Genomic DNA, 25,659 nt, shown 5'->3' on the forward strand with positions numbered 1-25,659 from the left:
AAGTTTTGCAAAAAACTAAAATTTACACCAATAATCAAAAACCAAAAACTGAAAAACTAAAACCAATAACCGAAAAAAAGAAAGCCACTTCAAATACTACAAAAATTCATGTCCTATTTTTAGCAAGTAAATAATTCGGTTTGTATCTTCTGCAAATATGGGTTTAAAATAACAAAAAGGCAGTGAAAAAACAAAAGCAAAACTAAACGAGGCGTCCCTACGTGCTTCCTTGCAGTTCCTGACAGTTAACCCATGAAAAGGTACCACAACATAACAATAATTATAAATATGTGAACACAAGAAAATTAAATATCGTTTTTTCAAAGTTCAAACAGATCACACCATGAACCCTTCCTCCACCGACCAACCAAGCCAAGGCCGTGTCAAGGCCAAGGATTGGTCGACTGATTTGTGTGAATGTTGGATGGACATAAACTCATGCTGCTTGACTTGTTGGTGCCCATGTGTTGCCTTTGGACGCATCGCGGAAGTTGTAGACAGAGGATCCACATCGTGTGGTGTGAGCGGAGCGATGTACATGATCATATTCATGTTGACCGGATATGGAGGGAGCAGTCTCTACTCTTGCTTTTACCGAACCAAACTAAGAGCACAATACAATCTCAAGGAGAGACCTTGTTGTGACTGTTGTGTCCACTTTTGTTGCGAGCCATGCGCTCTTTGTCAAGAGTATAGGCAACTTCAACACAACCACGATTTCGACTTGTCCATCGGGTGGCATGGGAATATGGAACGAAATGCACGACTTGCCGCATCTGCGCCTTCGGCTCCTGCACTTCAACCGCCCATGTCTAGATTGAATTAGATTGGTTTATCTCTATATTAACAATAGGTTACATATATCTCGATAAACTATGCATATCTATTTTAGTTTTTTTTATTACCGTGATGTTATTTATATTCCTTCAAAATTTTCACTCATATGTTGTGTTGGATATTCCGGATTAATAATTAATATTCTCTTCGTGTGTGTCATCAATGTGGTGTAGCTTCCTCATTATTCTTTACATCAGAATCTCTCAGAAGGACAAAAGTAGCCTATATGGGAATTTTCTTTTCTCTAAGAAGCATATTTAAGTTTATTTATTCAGATATTTGAACTTTAGAGATTAATCTTAACAATCTCAATGTTGTTATTAATCTACCCTATTTTTGGGGAACATTACTCAAATATGGAAGCAATTTTTTTTTTTTTGTAAATTATCTAATTCAGACATAAGTTACGTACTACAATTACAATGAATTTTATGTTTAATTTACGTGTATGGAGAAATCTCTGATCAGACCAAAGAAAAAGAAGGTAAATTCTTTCAAAAAATCAAGTAATAGTATTTTGATTGCTACCATGTAAATGAAGCAGACCAGAAGTAAAGTCTATACTATAATTGTGTTAGGACTTTATACACCTATGTGCCACAAAATCAAACTCGTTTTGTCCCACTTTTTTCAACACTATCATCCTCTTATTATACATTATTTATCCCACCTAAGCTCCTTCCTACTTGCCAATTCATTGATTGGCTTAACACAGAAATCACCAATCAACTATCACTACCCATACTTCAATCAACTTTTCATAATAACTTTAACAATTAACAACTAATTTCTCTAGTTTTTTACTAAATTTTGCTTCTAAGCTCTTCATTTCTGTTTACAACATTATCATATTCCCATTTACACAAAAATCTAACATTAACATGAAAGCCTTGTTAAAGAACAACCACCAATTAGAAATGGCCACTAATATATAATAATGAAGCTAACAGTGTGAATTCAACGACTAAACTATTACTAAAACGCAAAAATGTTGAAATGTTTCCTTACGTAAATGATTATATAAATAAAAGAAAAAAGAAAAGATTGGTGCATGAACAATGAAGAACAAAAGTGGGCAATGCATCTTTTTGGTAAGTGCATTTTGACAAAACCTTTCACAACCAATCCCATACTTCGTCTGACTCTATGCCGTTGAAAAGTTGGAGACTATCACCCACCACCACAATCTGTGATGTCCACGTGCCACTTTCATCTTTCCAATATATATTTGTATAATACGATTTGGTGAATGGAAAGTTCAAGAGAATTAATAATATCATCACTACAGTCCATCGACTAGCTCACAACGAAATAGTCACGTTGAATTTTTGCCTCCCACGCTCATTGGATAAGAACAACCCTTTTAAGTCTTATTCACACGTTTCTATTATATCAGCAGTGACGATCGACAATATTCTAAATTAAAGTTTAGAGAAATTAATACAACATAAAGAAAAATAAAAACAGAGATAGGTTGAATTTTATATACTTGTGACTAGATCTTATGGAAGGAAGTTGAACACCTCGAATAGTCAAATTGTTATATTGAATAAAATCACGTGGCATCTCCGGTCCTAGACATTAAAATCAGTAGCCCACAAATTTAGTTTAGTTTCAATTATTGATAGTATTTTGATGCAAAAGTAAAGTTGGAAACATTTTCGACCTTACCCGTCTCTATCACCCTCCATTATACATCCTCCTCCTATATAAGAAATCTCCAAACACATCGATCTCCCAAACTCTAAAAAATAAAAGCTCTCTTTGTGGATCACGAAACTACACAAATCACACATAAAAATCAGAAAATATGGGAGCCACCAAATTGACCCATGTGACCACCATTAACCCTAATAACACCAACATTCATGGACCAGTCGTAGACGAAGTAGAAGGCCTTATTAAAGTTTACAAAGATGGCCACGTGGAACGATCCCAGCTCGTGCCGTGTGTTGGTCCCTCACTACCCCTAGAGCTCGGCGTGGCTTGCTCTGATGTTGTCATAGACAAGTTGAACAACGTATGGGCACGTCTCTACGTCCCGATGATGACCACGACCAAGTCGTCGGTCTCTAAGCTACTACCTTTGATTGTTTACTTCCACGGTGGAGGGTTCTGCGTTGGCTCGACTTCTTGGTCGTGTTACCACGAGTTCTTGGCTAGATTGTCCTCTCGCTCGCGGTGCATGGTTATGTCTGTAGATTACCGTCTAGCCCCTGAGAATCCTCTTCCGGCAGCTTACGAAGATGGAGTCAATGCCATTCTTTGGCTCAACAAAGCAAGAAACGATAACTTGTGGACCAAGCTATGTGACTTTGGCAGAATATTCTTGGCCGGAGATAGCGCTGGAGGCAATATCGCGGACCAAGTCGCAGCAAGATTAGCATCCACCGAAGATCTCACACTGAAGATAGAAGGAACGATCCTGATCCAACCTTTCTACGGCGGAGAGGAGCGTACGGAGAGTGAGAAGCGCGTGGGTAACAACAAAAGTTCAGTGCTTACACTGGAGGGTTCGGACGCGTGGTGGAGGTTGTCTTTACCACGTGGTGCAGACAGAGAGCATCCTTATTGTAAACCGGTGAAGATCAAGTCTTCGACGGTGATAAGGACGCTGGTGTGCGTGGCCGAGATGGATTTGCTGATGGACAGAAACATGGAGATGTGCGATGGTAATGAGGAAGTGATCAAGCGCGTGGTGCACAAAGGCGTTGGTCACGCGTTTCATATTCTCGGAAAGTCTCAGCTTGCTCACACCACAACTCTAGAGATGTTGTGCCACATCGACGCTTTTATCCACCACGACGATCCCTTGAAATAGTTCTGTATTTGTATAAATTATTTTAAATTTTTGTTTGTCTCTTGAGTACTCGCAAAGTTTTTGTGTTGTATACCATATACAATATACAGTTAAACCTCTATAAATTAATAATATTAGTTATATGTTATTTTATTAAATTATAATGGTATTAATATTTATTAATTTATAGGAAAATTTATTTTAATTTTATTTTATTTTTTAAATATGACTTAAACAAATGTGATCTAAATAAAAATAATGCTTTGGATGTTATAAATTTATAGTTTTAGACTTGAACATTTAATATTTAGAAGAAAAAAATGTTTTTTGACTATAAATAACAAAGATTATAGATGAATTCATATATACAAATAATATACATAAATTTAAAATTACGAATAATGACCTTAATTGTTGTATTTGAACCGCTTATACGACTATGGAAATTAAATTATGCATATTCAAAATTAGAAAATTTACGAAATTTTTTAACTATTTTTATGATAAAATTATAGACGATTAAAAATTATAAAAAGTTATCTTTAGTATATATTATAAATATTCGAATTTGTTTTGATTTACTTGAAAACTTTTTAAAATTTTAATAGAGCAGCGTGCATGTTGTTGGATATGAGCCATATCCCATAGAGGTGCATGGCTTGGATAGTTGGATTGATGAATCTATTCTGGACAACACTTTTTACTTTTTAGGTTCAGGAAGTATTAGTATTAAGATTTGAGATCAATTTTGTTAAAAGGTTAGGATTTGAGATTGAAGTTATAAGAATGTGACTACTATCAAGTATCAACTAAAATAATGTCTTAGAATGAATCAGACAATTCTAGTGGCGGACAAATTGTAGACAAAAGCCTAGTTCGTGGTTCGTTTTGAAGGCAATCTCACTTTCTTGTTCTTTCTCCATTTTTACCTCTATTTTTGTATTATTATTCAAATCAGCATTATTATCATTCTTGACTTTTGGAAAACCAGCATTATCAATGTGACAATGTACCACACTAACGTTGACCATTTCTGTTCCTGCCAGTTTTCTCTTGGAAATAATGGAATTGTTGAAAACATTTTGTTAACGTTATATGGTTAAAGATTAGCTAGGTGTTATGGGTTAGGAATTGTGATTAAGAATTTCGTTTTCAGGGTTTATATATTTGACTATTTTGTTTGTAAAATTTAGACTATTTTCCCAACTCTCTCATTTATTTTAATTTTTTTTTCTAAATCACAATTTACATATTTTATATTTTGAAAAGAAGTTTTAATAAATTAAGTGGTAGTAGTTTAGTAGTTTCCACTTGAGAAATAGTGTCATTGATAATTATGCTAGAGATTGATTCCCCTCAATCAAGAATTTTATAAAATCAAACTATTTTTCCGTTGGAGATAGTGTAATGCTTTAGATCTATTATAAAATTCAGTGAGTAGGAACGGCTACACAATCCTATAAAAACTAATCGGGTGGTAAAAGTCCGGAAAAATTCTAGATAAAAAAATAAAAATAAAAAAAAGCTTCACACTATTCTTTCTCTTAATGATTAGAAATTTCGAATGCACTAAACCATATTTTCTCGAAAGCCATCAATCGGCTAGGTCTAGTGAAAGTTCTCTTTCATTTCTTAATTTACTTCTGTGTGTGGGAGGGAATAAACCACTATCATGGACAAGATTCTTTCTTCTTTTTTTTTTTTTTCTTTCTAGAAGCAAATACTTTTCCTAGTAACCCTGAAGAAGCAAATTAATATTGTACAAATCGTAAGAGATTCAACTTCTGTCTTGTCAAAATCTCAAGATTTAAATTCTGTCTGGTCAACTAAATACATCTACGAATTATAAATTATAATGTGGATAATCTTAATTTTTTGTTTGGTTATAATGTGGTCAAACTATCTATCCAACAAACGGTTTTCTATTTTTGTATATTACAACAGCTACTTTCATATTACACACTATAAAGTACCACTACTACATTTAGATAAATCGTTATTAACCATTTAATATCATCTTCGTCTATAAGTGTTTCCACCAACAAATTTGACGCTTAGCTTCTCTATTTTGTGTTGAAGGTTTTTTTGGTGCGAATGTCCAGCTCCAATTGGAAAAAAGTATATATTTAAATAATTTTTTCGTCCATATTTCTCTCACCAGATTCTTAATTCTGTAGGAAACATTAATCTTTCTTCTGCTCAAATAATTTCTAACAAATAACGTCGAGAAAATCAGAGAGTGATTGTTTATTTATTTCTTGTTTGATTTTGGTATATAAATTGTTATTAATAAAACTGAAAATGTACGGGAATGGGCCGGTGTTCAAGGCGGAGGGAACGTCGTTCCGGGATCAACCATACGCAGAACAGCTTCCTCAGGGACTATGGACCACCGGTCTTTGTGATTGTCACGAAGATGCTCACATTTGTACGTACCAAAACGTATATCTCTTCGTGTTTTGATTGATCTTTCTTCTTCTTTGTTGTCTCAAAATCAAATGGTTTCTTTTTTGGATCCATAAAGGTGTTCAGACAGCTATAATGCCATGCGTCTCGTTCGCTCAAAACGTCGAGATCGTAAACAGAGGAACCATACGTAAGAAAAAACCGATAATTAACATTTTTGTAATAGCATTGATTTGTTTTTATAAGAATCTAAAAATTTGAATTTGGGGGAAATGCAGCTTGTATGAACGCTGGTTTGATTCATCTAGCGTTAGGCTTTGTGGGTTGCAGCTGGCTCTACGCTTTTCCAAGCCGGTCTAGGCTTAGGGAACATTTCGCATTGCCTGAGGAACCATGCCGTGACTTTTTAGTCCATCTCTTTTGCACCCCATGTGCTATATGCCAAGAGTCCCGGGAACTCAAGAACCGCGGCGCTGACCCTTCTATCGGTATTCATCTAATGCTTTAAAGAGCTCCTATATTCTTTGAGAAACCTAAATAAACAAACCTAGTACAAGCTATTAAAACAACAGTAAACAACACAAACACATAAAGATCAAGTTTTTCAAGATTCACAAAACATGTTATCTTGTTTTTTCATAATTTTCAGGATGGCTTTCGAATGTAGAGAAATGGAGCCGAGAGAAAGTAACACCTCCCATAGTTGTACCTGGCATGATTCGGTGATACTTTCACGCAATGCAGTCATTATCTCTTTCGGTTTAAAACTTTTCTGTAGATCTTGTAAGCTTGTGGTGTTTCTCAGTTTAGCTAGGGAAAGAAAAATAAAATAAAGAAGATTGATTCTGAATGGTAACGTTCACTACCAACTAAATAAACAGATGATCTAAAGACACTAAAGAGGAGAGAGCTTTGGTCTTTTCAGTTAAAATATTTGAATGTAAAGATCTAAGACCAGAACTATGCTTTTCTTTGATCATGACTACAGGCTTTTAGTCCCTAGGCCGGGCTAACCATAGAGAGCTAAGTGCTCTAAGCCGAGAAATATAGTCATGGATGACCAAAAAGGCGCGAGCAGCTTGTCGTGTGGTAAGAATTCTGTGAAGCTGTTGGAGAGTCTGTTGCCTCAATAGATCAGCCTGCAAAGAAACCTTTTCAGTTGTTTGATTTGTAATGCCAATTGTTGTTGTTATGAACTGAGGTTTTGTTTCTTACCTGGCGAAGAAAGTTTTCGAGAGTGCCAAGTTTGCCCATAGCCATAGCCATATGACCCATATAATCTGCAACATTTGCTGAAGAGTTAGGACCCATTGAAGCAGAGGAAAGCGTCTCTAGAAGCGATTGTTGCAGAGCTTCCATGCCTTGTGACAATGCATCCTCTGCTTGTTGAGACGACTGTTGAAGGTTGCAGATGCCTATCAACTGCTGATCCGTCAACGGATCAACATGGTTCCCCAATATCTAACAACATAGTTACCAATAATGAAAAAAAGATCAAAACTAATGATTGTGAAAAAATGTTTTGAACCCTATCTTTTACCTTAAGTAACTCAGATGATCTAAATCCACCTAACCACATAAAAAATCTCTCAGCAGGCGTCTTCCACATGCCTGAGAGCATATGAAAGACGTCAACTTTAGTGCCAATTCCCTTTAGCCTGAATATTTCATCGTAGTGACTCATCACAGCATCCACTAGCACTCGTAGATCATTGTCACCTAACTGCGAATTCACACCCGATCTTAAGTCGTTGATCAGCTTTTGATGCTCCTCCTTCCAACGTGTATATTCCAATTCAAATGAAAAGGCACCTACAATATCGAAAAAACAAACTTCATCTTTAGTAAGATCACTTCATGTTACCAAAGAGCCAAGTAGTATTATGTGGGATGCTGAAAGTTTTACCATTTCCAGCTGCCAAATGAGTGTGATCCGCTGAAACTCCGCTTTCGACCAAAGATCCCTGCATACAAGAGAAGCCCTTTAATAAAATTTAGTAGAACTTGAAGCTCTCTTCTTCCACAGAGCACAAATTTAAGATGACAATAGTGTTAAGCAGACCTGTTGGCGAGCTCTTTTGAGCTCTTCCTCTAGCTGCGCTAACCTTATTCGACTATTCTCAAGTTGCTGAACATATGCCTATTAAAAGACAATGCAATTCAAAATATAAAGTAAACACAAAGATAGTGAATGATGAAAAAACACAGTTCAATGAATCAGCTACTATACCTTTTTCCTCAATCGACTTTTCCTAGCAGCCTCCCGATTCTGAGCTAGTCGTCGAAGTGTCTGCCAAGAATTTGAAAATGTTAAAGTTCATTCACCCATAAACCAAAAACGTACCCAAAACTCTAATGGTTTAAAACATAAAATCTACCCTTTGTTCACAAGATTTCACCTTGGATTGGTCTGAACAATTAGTAGCCAAAAGCATCCCTTGATGAACTCCATTTAACTATATAACACAAAGCAATCAATATACATCAAAAATAAAGTCATGGGCCATATTATATCAATAAAAAGCAAGAAACTTTACAAGCAACTACAATTTTTTTAAGCCATGGGCCAGTGAAATTTTTCATATCATAACTATAAAAAGGAAGAAACTTTACATGAAACTTGTAAATTCAATAAACCAATCATTCATGGTGTGTCCCATTAAACCAAAAAAAACAGACAAGCTCTTATTGAAACAGACATAATCTGAGCAAACAATATTGATCGAATTCCAAGGTGACATATCAATGAGAAATTTATAAAAAAAAAAACACAAAAGGGACAAAACAAAACTCCAAGTGTAGAAGAAACAAAACAGAAATGAAAGAAAAAAATGACAGAATCTTTTTATCTTATTTTTTGGTTATGACAGAAGAGAAGATTATTGAAGAAGACAAAGGAACAAAACCTGAGTCTTGTCATCAGTATCAATATCTGTGGAAGTGTCAGTATGTTGACTGTTATCAGCCATAGCTGAAACCGAATCACACCAACTGCTGTTCACTTCTCCTCCGACTAATCTTGTCCCTTTCTGATACAATAATTGCCCTGTGTCCAAACACTCCTCTTCTCCTTCAAGTCTCTCTCTCAAGCCACCACCACCACCACAATCCATAACCTAAAAAACAGAGTATACATACATAGAAAGAATGAACAAAAAAAATGGAAACTTTTTCTTTCTATTTTAAAAATTTTGGGTTTGGTGAACTTTTACCGTATCAAACGTCGTGTAGTGTAAGTTGGCTGAAGCAATAGTGACATCTGCAGAAAATCAGAAAATGGAACCTACTTGAGATTCCTTTAACAAAGCTTAAACCTTTTTGTACTTGTTAAGAAAAAAGAAACTAACTTGGACTTAAATCGATAGCTTCTTCATGGTGAAAACCATTAACTGGTTGATGAAACTCTTCAAGGCAACTATCTCCTCTGTTTATTCGTTGAAAACAAAAAAAAAGATTGGTTTTTTTTTTTTGTTGTTGAAGCTTTAAAGAAGAAATAAAGAGAGATTAGAGATGTGTTGTTTGTTACCTGAAGAAGAAAGAGGACTGAGAGTAGAAATCAGGATTGAAAGGAACGGTTTTGAAGCTGCTCTGCATTGTTGTTGTTGCTTTCTTACAAGAAGATGATGACACAAAGAAAATCAGAAAAAGAAACTGAGGTTTCTTCTAGAGTTGGGTTTGTTTTCAGAGGAAGAAGAAAGAAAGTGAAGTTAAAAGGGAGGAGAATTCATTAAAGAGGTGAAAAGATGGCGAATCAGTGTACGGCTAGAGGAGAGGATTTCATCATTAATAAATACGAAATTACTATATTGTGAGAGAGAGAGAGAATCAGAGAAGAGATTTTGAGATTTATATTTATTATGAATAATAAAAGAAAAGTGTAAATGAATTGCGTCTGAGAGGGTGGGATTTTAGTTTCCCAATAACCAACACACACACCCACGTACCCTTCTTTTTTTTTTTCCTATTTTAAAATTGTTAGTCTATTTTTTTTCGTATTTACTAAATATTCTAGATTACTTTGATGATCTAGTTTAATTATTTGTGTGGATTTAATGAAAAATATCAGTTACATTTTGATCGAATCTTGAGCTCTCAAGAACGTTAAATCCTAACCGATCACTCAGATCTAGCCCTATACTAAAAAAGTCCATGAAGCAAAAACTTTAGGAAATTTTAGTTGTATATGACAAATTAGAATTAGTGATCATCGTCTTTTTTTTTTTTTTTTTTTTGGACAAACTAGTGATCATCAAGTCTTCTAAAAGCCAAAATCAAAGCTAGTTTCTTTCTAAGTTTGATCTCGCAATTTCTTTCTGAACACTAGATTGTATAAGTGGTTCGTCTGACAAAAACGTATAAAAAAAATTCAAACACTATATTTACTTAGTAAATCATATGTTAGGACTTATGTGTTGTGGACTTTTTCCGGAGGCGGTCGATAATCTCCACAATTACTGACCCAATCTTCGTATCACGGACCATCTTCGACTGGTTCGCTTTGCTTTGAATTGATCAAGTGATCGGTTTTAGATCACGACTCGTTTGTGCATGGATGAGTGATGACCTAGTTAGATTTCCGAGTAACGACAGACTCTCCGAATAATTCATTTATGTATTGTTCATTATGTTCGTAAACGACTACCCCAGTTACAACTAGATTAGTAGTTAAAAGTTCATTCGTCAATATACGTTCAGTACTAAGATAGCTAACAATGAAATAATATGATTAATCATTTGGTCAGACTACATATGTATAGGTGTATATATATACACATGTTTATGTTCATTTGAGTGTCATGCTAATTTTTAAATCAACAATATGTGTCTAATCGAATTATCGACTTTAGTTTTGGATAATGGTGTTACACGAACACGACACATTAACATTAGTATTTGGAATTACTATGTATATGGTCTTTAACCAAGATATGAAGAGAGAATCGAGAATGACGATAGTTTGGATGCTTGCTGACAAATGTCTCTTGAAATTTGGGAGTATATATGTTCATATCTTTCTCTAATCTTTGATTTATTATTTAACTAAAGATTACTTTAATTTTCTGTTTTTCTATTTTTTCTGTGCAAGAAAGTTTCTTATTTTTATTTGTTTTTAATTTCTATATTATGATTAATGTGTAGGATACTAGGATCACATGGTAAAGAGAGTCAAAACCTATTCAAATTTTCTCTATAACATTTTTTTTTTTGTATTTTCCTATAATTATAAAAACGTTACTCATGGAATAAATGTGTAAAATTTGTATGTATATGTAATGCAGAGCCTGGATAATTCAGATGCAGAGTGTCATTTCCATCTTGTTTTACTGTGTCTGCCAAAGTTGAAAATGGCCTCTCAAGTCTCGACTCTCGACCACTGGCACTCTTGAGTTATTATTTTTTCCCATGCACCAAAGATAAAATTTTATCTAAGTAATTAACATAAATAATAAAGCTTATGACTTCCTCTAATCAATAGTATTATAAAAAGTTGTAATTAATGCACTATTTAGTTGATAATTGGATATACTCATGAATCATGATGTCTTGTTGAAGCAATGTGTTTTTTTATCTCTCCTTTCTCTCCTGTAAAAATGTCAAAACCCTAGCCTAAGCTGTTATTTTCTCAATGAGTATTTTTATTTATTTAATGATTTAACTAATTTCAAGTTAAAATTTTAAAAATCAGATATTAATGAAATCTAGTTACCATAAAGCAGGTAATAGTCTGGCTGGCTGGCTTCTGCTCTGAAGCTGATGTGATGTTGATGGAAAGCTAATTAAAAAAAATCTTACAATACTTTTGATTCTGTTTTATAAAATCATACACAACTAGATGAATTCTAATAGTATCCCTATTTAATGATAAAAACCAAATAATTTTTGCAGTATTATTAACTTTATATTCAGTGGACCGATGAAGAAGAAGAGCATTAAAAAGAAAAGCTTTGCTTGAAAGAAACATCTTCCTCATATAAATGTAGAAACTATTATGAGCTTTGTTTTTTTATGAAATCCCAAATTAAGTCTTAACATTTATTACTGTCTCATATTCTAAAACCAGTAAACTCTCGTTTCTCTCGGAGGCTTTATTGACTTTTCTTTTACCAAATATTCACTCATAACCGGGAATTGTTTACACCAAACCGGAAACGTACCAATAATGAAAATGGTTTTGGACAAGAGAGTGGAGTAGTAGTACATTGGCAGAGTCAATGACGTCTAGGCTCTGTTTAGTCTTGTGGGTATTTTCTTGTTTTTTACTCGTCAGAATCCGATCTTGTCTCTTTCTCTTCTCATATTTCTTGTGAACAATTTGGAAGAAGTAATAATCGTGAGAACATTTCTCTGCATCCTATGTACCATTTTTTTTTCTTTCATAAATAAAAAGGTTAAGAGTCTTGAGTGTTTCTCTTTTCCGAAGATAAATAAATACAGTACAATGGATTGTTACATTTGACCAAAACAAATCTTCCACAACTTCTTATTGATGATTTGACAAGAAGAGAAAAAAAGAGTAATGTTGTTGTTATACAGTTAATTACTTAGCTGTGAGCATAGAGACTATTAGCCATTACTTATTAGCCAAAACAAAAATTACTTGGTCTTAGAGCTTTGGATTCACTAAGGTGCAAAAGGTCTTACAGGGACTACAATTCCCAACAACATTTCTGTAGAACTTACCTAGTTACCTTTATAACTCTGTCAGGAAATTAGATTTTCAGATCCAAGCATACTTGTAACTCGTAAGAAAGTGTACTATGTCGATATGAAACAAACAAGATCATATAGTTCTCATTGGTTTTATGACTATTTAACTATGAGTCTAGAAGAAAGCCCGAAATAAAGATTCGGTCTCATTATTCTTAGTTTCATGCAACTTTGTGGTACTTGTGTGTTTTCTATGTGTTGTTTGGCTAATAGTTATGCTGTTATGGCTTCAATGTTGGATCAATAACATAAAAATCAGAATTGTCAAAGAATACAAAATTGCAAAGCCGTACAATAAACTACTGCACTTGAGCGAAAAAAACGCCAATATAACCAAGAGACGAAACTCTCAAACTTAAAACAGAATTTAGAAAAAGAAGAAAGTAGAAGAGAAGATGTGAGTTTTTCACTAATGAAATTGAAGACATCAGTCTCTCTTAAATAGGCACAAATTCAAGCTGTCCACCAAATATTTCAGTTGTGAAAACCGAGCTCCAAATCCTCCCAATTAATTAAGACCTTACCTTCCTTTTCTTCTTGCTATGTTCAAGCTCCAAAAACATCATGCTTTCGCTAACTACCTTAAAGGGGTGTTGTAACTTAGCCGTCATATATTAATCTGTTGTCCATGCGGACAGACTAATTCATAGTCCACAGAAAAAGAATGTTTCCACATATGGTCCATATAAACGCGGTCAAGACGTCAAGGCCAATGACAACTCTACGACAATCAGCCATTTTCCTCAACTATCATAGCTGGGTTCCATGGGTCCAAGACCAACATAGCAAGACCTTTTTTTTTTTTATGCGGAATACATATTTTGGCCGACAATAAACCAACATCCTCGAATCTAGTTCACCTTCTCGTACGCGACTCGCCGGAAACAGATCACTCCGCCGTGAATTTACCATATTTCCCGGTAGACAATGGGCTCGGTTTTGCAGGTATATTTGGAGAACCTGAGCCAAGTTTAGATGCTAAAGTGGTTATGTTTTATGGTGAGATAATCTAAAATCCTCAAAGCCTTGAGCAACATTCATAATTTCAATATGAAAGTTTCTTTGTTAATTTGGAGAGTTTTGAGCCAATGTTTCTTGTTAATGCTGAAATGGTTACGTTCTTTGATCCAAATCTGTTGACTTTTTAATTTTTAAGTGTCACATGAGCTAACTATTTTTCTCCTTAAGCAGTTTCCATAGATGAGTTAATAATTGTGTGGTAATACGTTAAATGTTTTACTCTGTAACCAGATATTGGCGATGCGTTATCATAGGAGACTTGTATTGGCTGGTTCTCTATCGGCCTTGATTGTAAGTTTTTCTTTGGCTATTCAGTCGTATGAACTCTTCATGATTTGAAAGCTCATGTCTTGCTTATTCTGTTTGTTATGAAACTATCTTATTTGTTTAACGCAATTTGTATATAATGCGGTAATGAGTAAAAACCGATAAAAATATGGATAAGCGAAGCGATCTTGCTAACAGAATACTATACAAGGAAGTGAGGAACATAGATATGCATGAGACAGTTCTAATTTCGTGGTCTGAATTACAAACCTGGGAAAAAGTCTTGAGGGAGACATTTCAACAATAGTATTTTTCACTTTGTTTTTCGTATTTTCCTTGGTCTATTTGTTTACTAACTAACAAGCATTATCATATGACATAATTAAATATATGTAATATATCGGTCGAAGTAAAAGATACTAACCACACGCCACACATCTTATATAATATGAGAAGGATTTCTTCTAACTTTTCCTACCATTGTGACATTTGACACTCTCTTTTGGTGACATGTGTCCTCCTTCAATGCATCAATGTTTGTTTTAATTTATTTAAAATCTTTAGTTTTGAAAGTTTGTGTCTACAATTTAATTCCAAAAAATATATTTCTCTTATCCTATTGGTACATTTGACATGTATTTAAATTGAAATTATATCTAATTTATTTTACCAAAATTATTATCTACTTAAAATCACCACTTATCCTATTGGTACAATAGTACATTTTTTAAACTTCTCATAATATTAGTACATTTGACATCTATTTTTAAATTTAATTGTTTTCCTCATTTTTCTATCTTACATAATATTTTAATATCTCCATAAAATACATTTCTAATCTTTTCTAATTTGTCTTTTTTTTTTCTTCTTTCCAATTTCACTTTTTTTTTGTTTTAATTTTTATAACACCAATTTATTCTCACATGTTACAACTCCAAGTTGGAGTATTTATTTACAATTTTTATTACACAATACATTTAATGTATTTATATAGTATAATATAATTTACAGGAATTATTAAATTTAATATGTCATCCTATTTATTGTTTTATAAATGTCTCAGTAAATGAAATTCTAACTTATCTAACAGTCAATGTAATATCAATAAAGAAATATAGTAACATGCATTATATTAATGTATTGCTCCATGTGTTACGCCTTTTCTCAAAATAAATATTTGTGAAGAGTTTTCTTCTCGAGTAACGCTTTTCATGTGGCTTCTAATACCGAAATATATTCGTGTTTTTTTTTTGTTCTGGAATTAGTTACCCAAAGTAAAACCCACAAATGAACTTATTAAAACATATCTAACGTCAAACAACTCTAAATTGATGCATTAGGCTAGCAGATAACCACAATAACTCTAATTAATTCAAAACATTAAATCCAATTAATTCTTGTATATATTACCCACATGTGAAGCTAAAAAAACTCTTGTAGAGTTTTTGCTTTTTCCAGTCCGTTCTTTTATTTTTATTGACTTTTAGTTGCTTTCTCTTTATTTCAGACTATCATCCACATAATAAAAATATCTACACAAGTTTTCTCATTTGGTGTTCAAGTTAATTAGGTTTGTGATTTTAGCTTCACCAACATCATTAGTTCTACATAAAAGTGTTCTATTTTTAAGTTCTATTTTTAATTGTTTCTCTATTTTTCAACTCACCAATAAGATTTATATACATACATTGAGAATATTTATATCTATTATTATGGTCAGCTAAAGTGTAATTATACATTTAAGTATTTAGATAAATGGCAGTACATTATATTTATTAAATTTTTTTACTCTTATGATCTATTTGTATTCATAAATTTAAAAAACATAAGTTTGTTAAATAATTTATGATATAAATTGAAAAACCATTTATGTAATTATTCTCAACATCACTTATCAAAAAGTTAAGAGTTTGTTTTTTTTTTTTTTTTTAATACGTGAAGTTGTTTCAAGATGATTTTGTTCTTGAATACGTAAAACTAATGGGACCATGAATAAAAAAAAAAATCAAATAGTTTATGTCATTCTTTATTTTTTTTACATAATTACTCAACATTTGAGAGGGATCGACGTTTGAGTTTCGTATATTTCGAGTAAATAGTTTTCTGATTTTTAATATTGTATAACATTTGACTTGATTATGTTTTGAATTCAATTTTTTTTAGTTAATCATACAAATTAAGTAAGAAATAAAGATCATATGAAAGAATATAAAATTTGTATTTATTTTTATCAAAGTTTCCATAAAACCAACCCAATTAAATTCAACCAAAAATTTAAAAAGTTCCACCAAAGGTTTTTTTTTTTAATCTATGCTCATGGGATTTTTGAAACGAATTATGTTTGATAAGGGTAATTGCATAGAATATCATAATTAAGTTAACATGTCATAAAGTATTTAGGTAAACGGCATTACATTATATTTATTAAAGTTTTGTTCTCTTATGACCTACATATATATATATTAAAACTGAACTAAATTTTGTTAATATAAACTTTCAAAAATAAAATTTTTATTATACCATCTGAAATCATTTTCCTAAATTAAATATGATTATAATTAAATGTAACATATATTTTTTTTTGTGCAAAGGCTGAATGAATCGGCATCAGAGTTCTGCAAACGGGGAATGAAACTAAACGAAATAACATCAAAGGTATAACATAAATTCAGGATATCGAAGAGAATCCTATGAAGCTCCTTGTGATGAAGCTCCGGTTTTAAAGCTTTGACTAGCTGTGCTAAGTCAGAAGCGAGAGAGATGTGAAAAACCCAAATTAACATATATAAAATATGTTTTTGCTCATTTGGACCACCTTGCAATTTTATTAAATTTAATCATTATCACAAATTATTTAAATTTCTCTTTAATTTTTAACATATATAGATAAAATTAAGCAAAAAATTAATAAATATGAATATGTTTTACCTTTGATCTCCTAATTTTATTATGGATTATATGGATATAATATGTAAAGCTTATTGTCGAGGGAAAGTAATGAGATTGGGAAGATCTACCTTCTGATGAGATCCAAGGAGGGAAAACGGCCGATATCAACCCCAATTATCAACTCGAACCCACATAAATTTTAATTAACAAACCTGAACTATGTAATTGTTAGCCAATTTTAACATATACCTGTTATTAAATAATGTAACAAACCTGAATTATTTAACTTTTAGCCAATTGAATAAAAAGAATGATTCAGATAATAAAGAACAGATAATTACGACTTTACAATTCTAATCGACATTAACAAATACAAAAAAAAAACTATGTTGAAATTGGATAACAGTTAGATAGTTTAGGTTTGTTTTTTAAAAATGGTCTGAGTTCGGGTTGATAAGTGCTGGGGTCAGAGTTTTGAGTTGAAAAAAGCTGCAGAAAAATAGTTAGAGTTGATTTTGGCCGTTTTCCCGATCCAAGGATCGTGAATCAGCAAACAAGAGACTCTATGATGAAGTATGATATATATATATATATATATATATATTTCCAGAATAAAATATTTTATGTAAATTAAGAAAAAATAGTGGCATATATTTATGTCATACCACCATGAATAAAAAAAGAACAAAATTTATTTTTTAGCAATTCACAAAAGTACTTCGAAAAGGATCATAAAAGTTAATATTTTAAAAAATTCTTTTCAAAAAACTATGTTAATAATCGAACATATTACTTTAATACAAATTTTATTTTTATTCAGAATTAATATTAAATATGTAATCCACGCATAGCGTCGGCAGCTTTCTAGTATATAATATGATCTTGAGTATTCTTCTGCAAAGAACTTTTGTTTATTTATAAGCTAAACAAGCCATATCATACGATGGAGACTTCCTGAATATACAAATATATTCTTATAGAACTTGGTTTTTCCTATTTTCTCTTTGACAAAACTTGCAATTTTTATAACCGTGGAGATATTTGCATTGAATTCGCAATGGCGAGGAAGGTGTTCGTGTGTCAAAACTTGATATGGGCGATGATAGTGTTGGGACATATGCATGGATACAAAAGTTGTGTTGTGGAAGAAAGGAAGGCTTTATTGGAGTTCAGGACATATATGATCTCACACTCAGAGAAATTTCAACCAGACTTCGATAAAACCAAAGTTATCCTCTCTAGATGGAATAATGACACAAAGAGCGATTGCTGCCGATGGAACGGTGTAAAATGCAACAGTACAAGCAGGCGGGTCATTGGGCTTACTTTTATGGGAGATATGTTCCAACCTGCAAGGTCTCTTCTAAAGAGCTCTTTGCTGCACCCCTTTGAAGAGCTCCGTTAGTAGTCTGGACTTTGGACCACAGCGGTTAGGTGGCTTTTTTGATAATATTGAAGGTATACCACGTTTTCCCTAAGCAGTTAGTTTAACATCTTAATAACTAAAGAAAAAACGGAAGTTTAACATCTTGGTATGCGTTAAACTTTGATTTGTCCTTTCGGTTGGATTCTGTTTCTCTAGTGAACCAAGATGGACTAAATCATATTTCATGGTTTTCAATTATGAAAGTTAATCCCATCTGATATATGTTAGAGTACTTCAATTTTTTTTTTCTGTTTCTGCCTTACCTTGCTTATGTATGTGTCCCATGTTGCATACAATTACATCAGACGGCCACTTACATTCCCTTCACAAGTCTTTATCTCTCATAATCTCCATATGTGATTTGAATGAGCTATCTTATCAAGATTCTCGCTTGCATTTTATCTAAAAAACCAAAAATCTCGTTTCCAGGTTATAAAAGCCTAAGGAGGTTTATAAACTTGGAGATTCTGGATCTCTCTTTCAATGAATTCAGTCACAGCATATTTCCCTTTCTTAGTGCTGCTACATCACTTACAACTCTGTTTCTTCGGGGCAACCTCATGGATGGCCCTTTTCCTGTTAAAGGTGTGTTTTCCTAATTGTATCTAGCATGATCGTTTGTTAGATGAATTCAATTTATAGTTACTATTACAACTTTATGTATCTTAAACGAAATTTGTAATTTGTTGGACTCACTTTCAGAATTTAAAGATTTGACAAACTTGGAACTGCTGGACCTGAGTGCAAACAAATTTAATGGCTCCATACCAGTACGAGGTACCACAAAATTTTTGTCCATAGATGCTTGCCTTTCTTTTCTAGTTGGAAATACAGCTCCATGTAACATTTTTATTGGTTTGTGTCATCCTTGAGATCATCATGTGTTTTAGGTAAAGGTGTTTACCTACTGTGTGGTTTTTTCTTCTGGCAGTGTTACCTGCTTTGAGGAATCTGAAAGCTTTGGATATAAGTGAAAATGAATTTTCTGGCCCAATTGATTTGCAAGGCAAGTTTCGTAAAATATTTCACTTTTTGATAAAGAACTGTGATGAATTCTCTAAAATATTTCACTTTTTGGTCATTGTAGGGATTTGCAAGCTGGAGAATCTGCAAGAGCTCGATATGAGTGTAAAAAAACTTGTCGGTCAGTTTCCCTTATGTATAACTAGCATGAGTAGACTTCGAGTTCTTGATCTCTCATTGAACCAATTGACTGGGGAGGTACCATCTGCTCTTGGTAGCCTTATAATTCCATTGAGTACTTATCGCTGTTTGATAATAGCTTCAAAGGCTTCTTCTCATTGAGTTCAATCGCCAACCTCTCAGAGCTTAGGGTGTTCAAGCTTTCTTCAAAATCCAACTCGCTTCAAGTAGTGTTTGAAAGTTATTGGAAGCCAAACTTTCAGTTGAGTGTTATTTCACTACGATGTTGCAACTTGGAGAAAGTTCCTCATTTTCTCTCTGAAAATAAAATTTCTGGAAATATTCCTTCATGGTTGTTGGCTAACAATACAAAACTTGAAGCTTTGGTTCTACGGAATAATTCTTTTACGAGTTTTCGGCTACCAAGATCTTCTCATAGCCTGGTATATCTAGATGTGTCAGTTAATGAATTCAGTCATCTGGTTCCTGAGAACATTGGATGGATACTTCCTCATTTACGGTACATGAATCTTGCGAATAACGGTTTTCAAGGAAATTTGCCATCTTCCCTTGGTAACATGAAAAAGATCGAGTTTCTGGATATATCTCATAACAGTTTCAATGGGAATCTGCCAAGAAGTATTTTACAGGGTTGTTATTCAATGATAGTCTTGAAGCTGTCACATAACAAACTAAGTGGAGAGGTTTTCGCAGAATCAGCCAACTTAACAAATATAGATATATTGTGTATGGACAAGATTGGACAAGGTTTGGGAAACTTGAGATACTTTTTACTGCTTGACATTTCGAATAACAATCTTACAGGTACTATTCCAAGTTGGATTGGGGAAATTCCATTATATGCACTACTGCTTTCAGACAACTCGTTAGAAGGTGAAATACCTGTTTCCTTGTTCAACACATCAAATCTCCGGCTACTGAACCTGTCTGCAAATATGTTATCTGGGGGCATACCTACACACTCCAAATTCACATTTCATGCAGAGCTATTCTTGCAAGACAATAATTTATCAGGGGATATTCCAGACACATTGCTAGCGGATGTCGAAATACTCAATCTGAGAAATAATAGATTGTCTGGCAATATTCCAGAGTTCATCAACACCGAAAGCATTAAAATATTCTTCTCCTGCGGGGTAATGATCTAACAGGCCACATTGCTCACCAGTTGTGTAGCCTGAGCAACATCCACCTTTTGGATCTTTCAAACAACAAATTGAATGGTTCCATACCTTCATGTCTTAGCAATACATCATTTGGTTTGGGGAAAGAGGATATATCCTATTATGATTACGGAGTTACTAGTCATTCTCGCAATAATTACATCTCTATTTTTAGCCAGGATCCGAACTTCTTCTCCATAGACAAAGTTGGTATATATTTCAAATCTCTGCTTATTCTAGAAATGTTTGGTACAGATTATATGGCATCAACAGAGGCTAAAATTCAATTCGGAACTAAACACCGGTACGATGCCTACATGGGTGGAAATCTCAAATTATTGTTTGGAATAGATCTCTCCGACAATGAGCTGAGTGGTGAAATCCCCATAGAGCTTGGAGGTCTGTTGGAACTACAAGCTCTCAATCTTTCTCACAACATCTTATCAGGTCCAATACCAGAAAGCTTTTCGGATATAAAGAATATGGAAAGCCTTGATCTTTCCTTCAACAGACTACAAGGCCAGATTCCACCACAACTAACAGATCTCAGCAGCCTAGTTGTCTTCAATGTATCATATAACAACTTATCAGGAGTCGTTCCACAGGGAAAACAGTTTAACACTTTTGATACTCGAAGCTACTTAGGTAATCATCTTCTCTGTGGACAACCAACCAACAGAAGCTGCAACAACAACACTTTACAAGAACAGGATAATGAAGTGGAAGCTCATGAATCCTCAATAGACTTGGTTTCTTTCTACTGGAGTTTTGCTGCAGCCTATGTGACAATACTGCTTGGAATACTTGTATCTCTCTCTTTTGATTTTCCTTGGAACAGAGCTTGGTTCTACATCGTTGATGCTTTTATCCACAAGGTGAGGAATTTGTTGTGGTAAACCATTGTTAGTGATTAAATTCTTAAATTGTCCCATCTGTTTTTTTTTTCTTCACAAAACCTCCTGCTTTGTGTAACAAAACCATGCCATAACTCATGTTTGGTTCCTATGTACGTGGAAGAAATCAGAAATGTAATGTCTAAAAAATAAATTGTCGTAAAGTATTATTCTTCTCGTCTTGGTAAATTGGTAATGGAGCAGCAATGGAACAATAATAAATGAACAGAACAGCCAGCCTGTGAGTCAACTGTCAAAGCTGGGTTCCATGGGTCCTAGATAACAAGATCTTCGAATCGAATTCTTCCACGTGGCAAGATCTAACCAATGAGAATCTTATTTTCCATATGCTCTCCACACTCCCACCAAACAAATCCCAAGAATCAACCAAAAAAAACATTCACCTTCTCTTACGCGACTCTCGCCGGAAACAGATCGCTCCGCCGTGAGTTTGCCGTTATTCTCGGAAGCCATGGGCTCTCTTTTGCAGGTACGTAACCCAGTAGGAAGCTTAATCTGTTCTCTGAAAATCCAAAGTTCTTAACTTTTGGAATCGAAGCTAATTGATGGGTTTCTTTAGGGTTTTACTAAATCACTCGCCATGACTTTCCTCTCCGAGATTGGTGACAAAACGTTCTTCGCTGCAGCTGTAAGTGATCTTACTCATCTTCTTCCTCTTCAAAGCTCGAAGCTTTAGCAACATTCATAATTTGATATGAAAGTTTCTTGTTAGTGCTGAAATGGTTATGTTCTTTGATCCAAATCTGTTGACTTTTAATTTAGAGTATCACTTGAGCTAATTATTTATCTCCTTAAGCAGCTTCCATAGATGTTTTATTGTGTGCTAATATGTTAAATGTTATTTTTACTCTGTATCCAGATTTTGGCGATGCGTTATCCTAGGAGACTTGTATTGGCTGGTTGTTTATCGGCTTTGATTGTAAGTTTTTTTCTTTTGTCTTAATGCAATTGTTCAGTTCAATGAACTCTTCAAGATTTGAAAAAGTTTATGTCTTGCTTTTACTTTTAGGTCATGACTATATTATCTGCTACACTTGGTTGGGCTGCTCCAAATCTGGTAAGATATTGTGAAATGCTTGTGTTTGTTACCATAGAATCTCTAAGAAGTTGGGACTAGACAGACGCTGATTCGAAATACAATTTGCAGATCTCTCGTAAATGGACCCATCATATAACAACATTGTTGTTCTTTGGCTTCGGGTTATGGTCTTTATGGGACGGTTTTAAAGAAGGAGGGTAAGAGAATTTAGATGACTTGAGGAACAATAGTTATTTCCAAAAATGTTCAGGTAGCATTTTCTCATCCAAATCTGTTTTATATATAGCAGGGGTTCTGAAGAATTGGCAGAAGTTGAAGCAGAACTGGTTGGTACTTTTTCTCTTCTTGTAAATCTTTTTTTTTTCATGTTTAGAGACAATGCTTTTGGGGTTGACACTTGTTCAATGTACTAGGATTCTGATTTGAAGAAGACTAATGATCAATCGAAAAAAGACAGCAGTAAGGTATGGAACTAGATCTTAAAAGATTCAAGACTGCTTGAGGGTGCGTGCGCGGAAGGTTTTTATATTATATGTCTGATGTTGTAGATTGAAGATGAACAGAAAAAGCAGAAAAGACCATTCCTTACTGCATTCTTCTCTCCCATTTTTCTCAAGGTAATATATAAAATCTTTGCAGAATTTCTATTTAAAGAAGTAGTGGACTTGATTCACATTTTTCTCTCTCTTGAAGGCGTTTTCAATTAACTTCTTTGGTGAGTGGGGTGACAAAAGTCAGGTAATTTTCCTTCTACTTCATTCTGCTTGGTTCTACTTTAGCTAGTGCTTCACATGTTCTCATTGTAACTTACTCTATTTCTAGCTTGCGACTATTGGTTTGGCTGCAGATGAAAATCCACTTGGCGTGGTCCTTGGTGGAATTCTGTAAGTCTTCTACACAACGGTTTGTATCAAAGTGATAACTCTATTTCTACTGCTGACTAATCTCTCTGTTTGCACAGGGCACAAACATTGTGCACCACAGCTGCTGTGCTTGGTGGCAAGAGCTTAGCATCTCAAATATCTGAACGAATTGTAATGTTTTTTGATATTCCCTCTTTATTGAAGTAACATTCTACAGTTTTGATCAAATAGCTCTTATGTTGTTGCAGGTGGCTCTTTCCGGTGGAATGCTTTTCATTATTTTCGGCATCCAGTCGCTCCTTACTCCGGTTGATGCTTAATACATCTGTATGGTATCCCCTCAATGTCTTGAAACTGCAGGTTTCTTGGGTTTGAATGCTTTTTTGCCGAGATGAAACCGAAACACGTCACTCCCTTACAATTGCTTAGATACATTCACTTAGTGATTACAGAATCAGAAAGATTCATCTGTTACACCGTTTGAATTCAATAAAGTTTTGTTATTTGCATTATGAAAAACATAAACACTTACCAACAAATCTATGTAGGGCAAGGTTCACTGCATATAGTAAAACAGTCTGGTACCAAATTTCTGATATTATATACAATAAAAGGACAAATTTTTTTTGACTAAATAGAGAGACCTGGGAGGTGGGAAAATCTATACTGAGTTTAATTAGTATCAGCAGCCTCCACCATCAGGTTCGACGGAACTAAGAAGGCCGTTACCCCGCAGCTGCATACAGTGTTGCTCTGCATCGGCCTGAGCACAGACGATCACAACTGCCAAACCGTTGATGTGGGCTTCTTGCATAATGTTAACCGCATTGTCTACAGTCATGCCTGGTATTACCTTCATTAGCACCTGAACAACATATTCCCTCTTGTTGAAGTTGTCGTTGTGTAGTATCACCCTGTAAGGTGGAGCCATCTTCTTTGATTTCCTGAATTAAACCAAAGTAGAACCACAATGAGCATTTCTCGAACTGTTCAGCCTAATTCGTGATCAAAAACTATGTAAAAACCGAAATTGATCAGGCGGATTACAATACATTCTTCGAGAATATGTCTTCAATTAGAGCAGAAGAAAGCAAATGAATTTGGCATTTTGAAACTAAATTCAGATTGTTGTAGGCAATACCTCAAATCAAACTCGGATTCACGACCAGGAGTGGTTTTCTCTATAATCGGTTTGTCCAAGACACCACCTCCTTTACCTAATGCAGCGTATGTAGATAAGGTCATGAGAACACCACGATTCACACATGGTCCTTTCGAGACTAAATGTTTGTCCCCTGTACACATCAAGTAAGAGAGATATCCACTGTTATCAGAAGATATCCATGGAAACTAAATGGCAGGTGATGCAAAAACATGAAATCAGAGGAAAAAAGATCATAAACTCATTCCACATGTTTCTTCAAGATTCAAGTGTGTTGCTGCTGCAATTATAAACTTCCCTAACGCCTTAAGACTTAAGAGTTAACAAGAATCCAGGAAATATAGCTGGAAACCAAATCACAACTAGAAAAGCCACAAAGATTAAAAAGGGTCTGAATCTTTTTAGAAAGAGCAAAACATCAACATGTCTATCAAAATCACTTCAACGACCCAAAATTTATCTGTATGTAAGAAATAGACATAGACATCAAAAACCCTATAATTCTATTCTGTTTTGTTTATTCAAATTCAATTTGCTTTCAGACAAGAGAGTTTCAGACAAGGTAAAAGGCTAAAGCTTCGTTCTTTCTGCGCCTAATTGTCTCACAAATCAATATCAACCAATAAAATCTGTATGTAAATCAATTGGCATGAGCAAATTATACACAGAATTTGATTACTAATTAAAGTTTCCAACTTTGATTCAAAGACTCTGAACAGAACAAAGAGGTGTTGGTTGATACGGAACCAAAGATAGAGAAGAAGAAACCTGATTTAGAATTGAAGAGAGAGGATGGTGCGAGAGCTAATCTCCCACAAATCGCAGTCTCCATTGTCGAGTGGATGCTTCTCAGTTCTCAAGTCTCTCCAAAACACAGATACAATCAGGACCGAACAATTTTAATCACATGAATAAATGAAGAAATTTCAGAAATTGGTGGTTTACGGAATTTTACGTTGCCTCTGCCTCAAACGCTGCGTTTAGCCTTAAAAGGTTTATAC

General features: G+C 34.1%; 6 protein-coding genes and 1 pseudogene across 8 annotated transcripts; 5 read left to right on the plus strand and 2 right to left on the minus strand.

Annotated features, from left to right (window-relative positions):
• Positions 1-146: 146 nt before the first annotated feature.
• On the plus strand, positions 147-996 carry LOC9323258 (protein PLANT CADMIUM RESISTANCE 11). Its single transcript, XM_002887147.2, has one exon. It carries the CDS (start codon positions 344-346, stop codon positions 824-826), a length of 483 nt encoding a protein of 160 aa, XP_002887193.1. The 5' UTR covers positions 147-343; the 3' UTR covers positions 827-996.
• A 1,236-nt stretch (positions 997-2,232) lies between these two features.
• Positions 2,233-3,778, plus strand: LOC9323259 (probable carboxylesterase 6). Its single transcript, XM_002887148.2, has one exon. It carries the CDS (start codon positions 2,648-2,650, stop codon positions 3,656-3,658), a length of 1,011 nt encoding a protein of 336 aa, XP_002887194.1. The 5' UTR covers positions 2,233-2,647; the 3' UTR covers positions 3,659-3,778.
• Positions 3,779-5,539: 1,761 nt separating this feature from the next.
• Positions 5,540-7,529, plus strand: LOC9323260 (protein PLANT CADMIUM RESISTANCE 12). Its single transcript, XM_021033963.1, has 4 exons — positions 5,540-6,065; positions 6,162-6,233; positions 6,322-6,531; positions 6,693-7,529. Exons 1-4 carry the CDS (start codon positions 5,939-5,941, stop codon positions 6,767-6,769), a joined length of 486 nt encoding a protein of 161 aa, XP_020889622.1. The 5' UTR covers positions 5,540-5,938; the 3' UTR covers positions 6,770-7,529.
• On the minus strand, positions 6,883-9,977 carry LOC9323261 (transcription factor PERIANTHIA). 2 transcript variants are annotated; one of them, XM_021033960.1, is made up of 11 exons: positions 9,570-9,977; positions 9,391-9,467; positions 9,256-9,302; positions 8,950-9,159; positions 8,422-8,499; positions 8,274-8,333; positions 8,106-8,183; positions 7,950-8,007; positions 7,584-7,855; positions 7,259-7,504; positions 6,883-7,182 (listed from the first exon to the last, which is right to left on the minus strand). In XM_021033960.1, the coding sequence occupies exons 1-11, from the start codon at positions 9,635-9,637 to the stop codon at positions 7,036-7,038; spliced, it is 1,341 nt and encodes a 446-aa protein (XP_020889619.1). In that variant the 5' UTR covers positions 9,638-9,977; the 3' UTR covers positions 6,883-7,035. The 2 variants fall into 2 exon arrangements, with proteins under 2 accessions (XP_020889619.1, XP_020889621.1); XM_021033962.1 differs by having other exon boundaries at positions 8,443-8,499; positions 9,570-9,857.
• A 10,043-nt stretch (positions 9,978-20,020) lies between these two features.
• LOC110224213 lies at positions 20,021-21,677 on the plus strand (annotated as a pseudogene).
• Positions 21,678-21,939: 262 nt separating this feature from the next.
• LOC9324739 (GDT1-like protein 5) lies at positions 21,940-24,037 on the plus strand. Of its 2 annotated transcripts, none has more exons than XM_021035471.1 (12): positions 21,940-22,063; positions 22,154-22,222; positions 22,454-22,513; positions 22,604-22,651; positions 22,742-22,830; positions 22,920-22,959; positions 23,047-23,097; positions 23,182-23,250; positions 23,327-23,371; positions 23,456-23,517; positions 23,595-23,667; positions 23,745-24,037. In XM_021035471.1, the coding sequence occupies exons 1-12, from the start codon at positions 22,046-22,048 to the stop codon at positions 23,814-23,816; spliced, it is 696 nt and encodes a 231-aa protein (XP_020891130.1). In that variant the 5' UTR covers positions 21,940-22,045; the 3' UTR covers positions 23,817-24,037. The 2 variants fall into 2 exon arrangements, with proteins under 2 accessions (XP_020891130.1, XP_020891131.1); XM_021035472.1 differs by having other exon boundaries at positions 21,941-22,063; positions 22,923-22,959.
• On the minus strand, positions 24,020-25,659 carry LOC9323262 (ATP-dependent Clp protease adapter protein CLPS1, chloroplastic). The gene is made up of 3 exons (XM_002888630.2): positions 25,427-25,659; positions 24,638-24,791; positions 24,020-24,440 (listed from the first exon to the last, which is right to left on the minus strand). Exons 1-3 carry the CDS (start codon positions 25,488-25,490, stop codon positions 24,179-24,181), a joined length of 480 nt encoding a protein of 159 aa, XP_002888676.1. The 5' UTR covers positions 25,491-25,659; the 3' UTR covers positions 24,020-24,178.

The sequence above is a fragment of the Arabidopsis lyrata genome, assembly GCF_000004255.2.
Source record: "Arabidopsis lyrata subsp. lyrata unplaced genomic scaffold ARALYscaffold_2, whole genome shotgun sequence".
Lineage (NCBI taxonomy): Eukaryota > Viridiplantae > Streptophyta > Magnoliopsida > Brassicales > Brassicaceae > Arabidopsis > Arabidopsis lyrata.

Excerpts from the sequence above, each read along its gene's own strand:
- LOC9323261 (XM_021033960.1), bottom strand. The coding sequence starts at position 9,637 with ATGCAGAGCAGCTTCAAAACCGTTCCTTTCAATCCTGATTTCTACTCT. Across the intron at positions 9,468-9,569 it reads CAGTCCTCTTTCTTCTTCAG|AGGAGATAGTTGCCTTGAAG; the intron begins GTAACAAACAAC and ends ACGAATAAACAG. Across the intron at positions 9,160-9,255 it reads ACTACACGACGTTTGATACG|GTTATGGATTGTGGTGGTGG; the intron begins GTAAAAGTTCAC and ends TCTGTTTTTTAG.
- LOC9323262 (XM_002888630.2), bottom strand. The coding sequence starts at position 25,490 with ATGGAGACTGCGATTTGTGGGAGATTAGCTCTCGCACCATCCTCTCTC. Across the intron at positions 24,792-25,426 it reads TCTCTTCAATTCTAAATCAG|GGGACAAACATTTAGTCTCG; the intron begins GTTTCTTCTTCT and ends TGATGTGTACAG. Across the intron at positions 24,441-24,637 it reads GAATCCGAGTTTGATTTGAG|GAAATCAAAGAAGATGGCTC; the intron begins GTATTGCCTACA and ends GGTTTAATTCAG.
- LOC9323258 (XM_002887147.2), top strand. The coding sequence starts at position 344 with ATGAACCCTTCCTCCACCGACCAACCAAGCCAAGGCCGTGTCAAGGCC.
- LOC9323259 (XM_002887148.2), top strand. The coding sequence starts at position 2,648 with ATGGGAGCCACCAAATTGACCCATGTGACCACCATTAACCCTAATAAC.
- LOC9323260 (XM_021033963.1), top strand. The coding sequence starts at position 5,939 with ATGTACGGGAATGGGCCGGTGTTCAAGGCGGAGGGAACGTCGTTCCGG. Across the intron at positions 6,066-6,161 it reads TCACGAAGATGCTCACATTT|GTGTTCAGACAGCTATAATG; the intron begins GTACGTACCAAA and ends GGATCCATAAAG. Across the intron at positions 6,234-6,321 it reads CGTAAACAGAGGAACCATAC|CTTGTATGAACGCTGGTTTG; the intron begins GTAAGAAAAAAC and ends GGGGAAATGCAG.
- LOC9324739 (XM_021035471.1), top strand. Across the intron at positions 22,514-22,603 it reads GTTGTTTATCGGCTTTGATT|GTCATGACTATATTATCTGC; the intron begins GTAAGTTTTTTT and ends TTTTACTTTTAG. Across the intron at positions 23,098-23,181 it reads CGAAAAAAGACAGCAGTAAG|ATTGAAGATGAACAGAAAAA; the intron begins GTATGGAACTAG and ends CTGATGTTGTAG.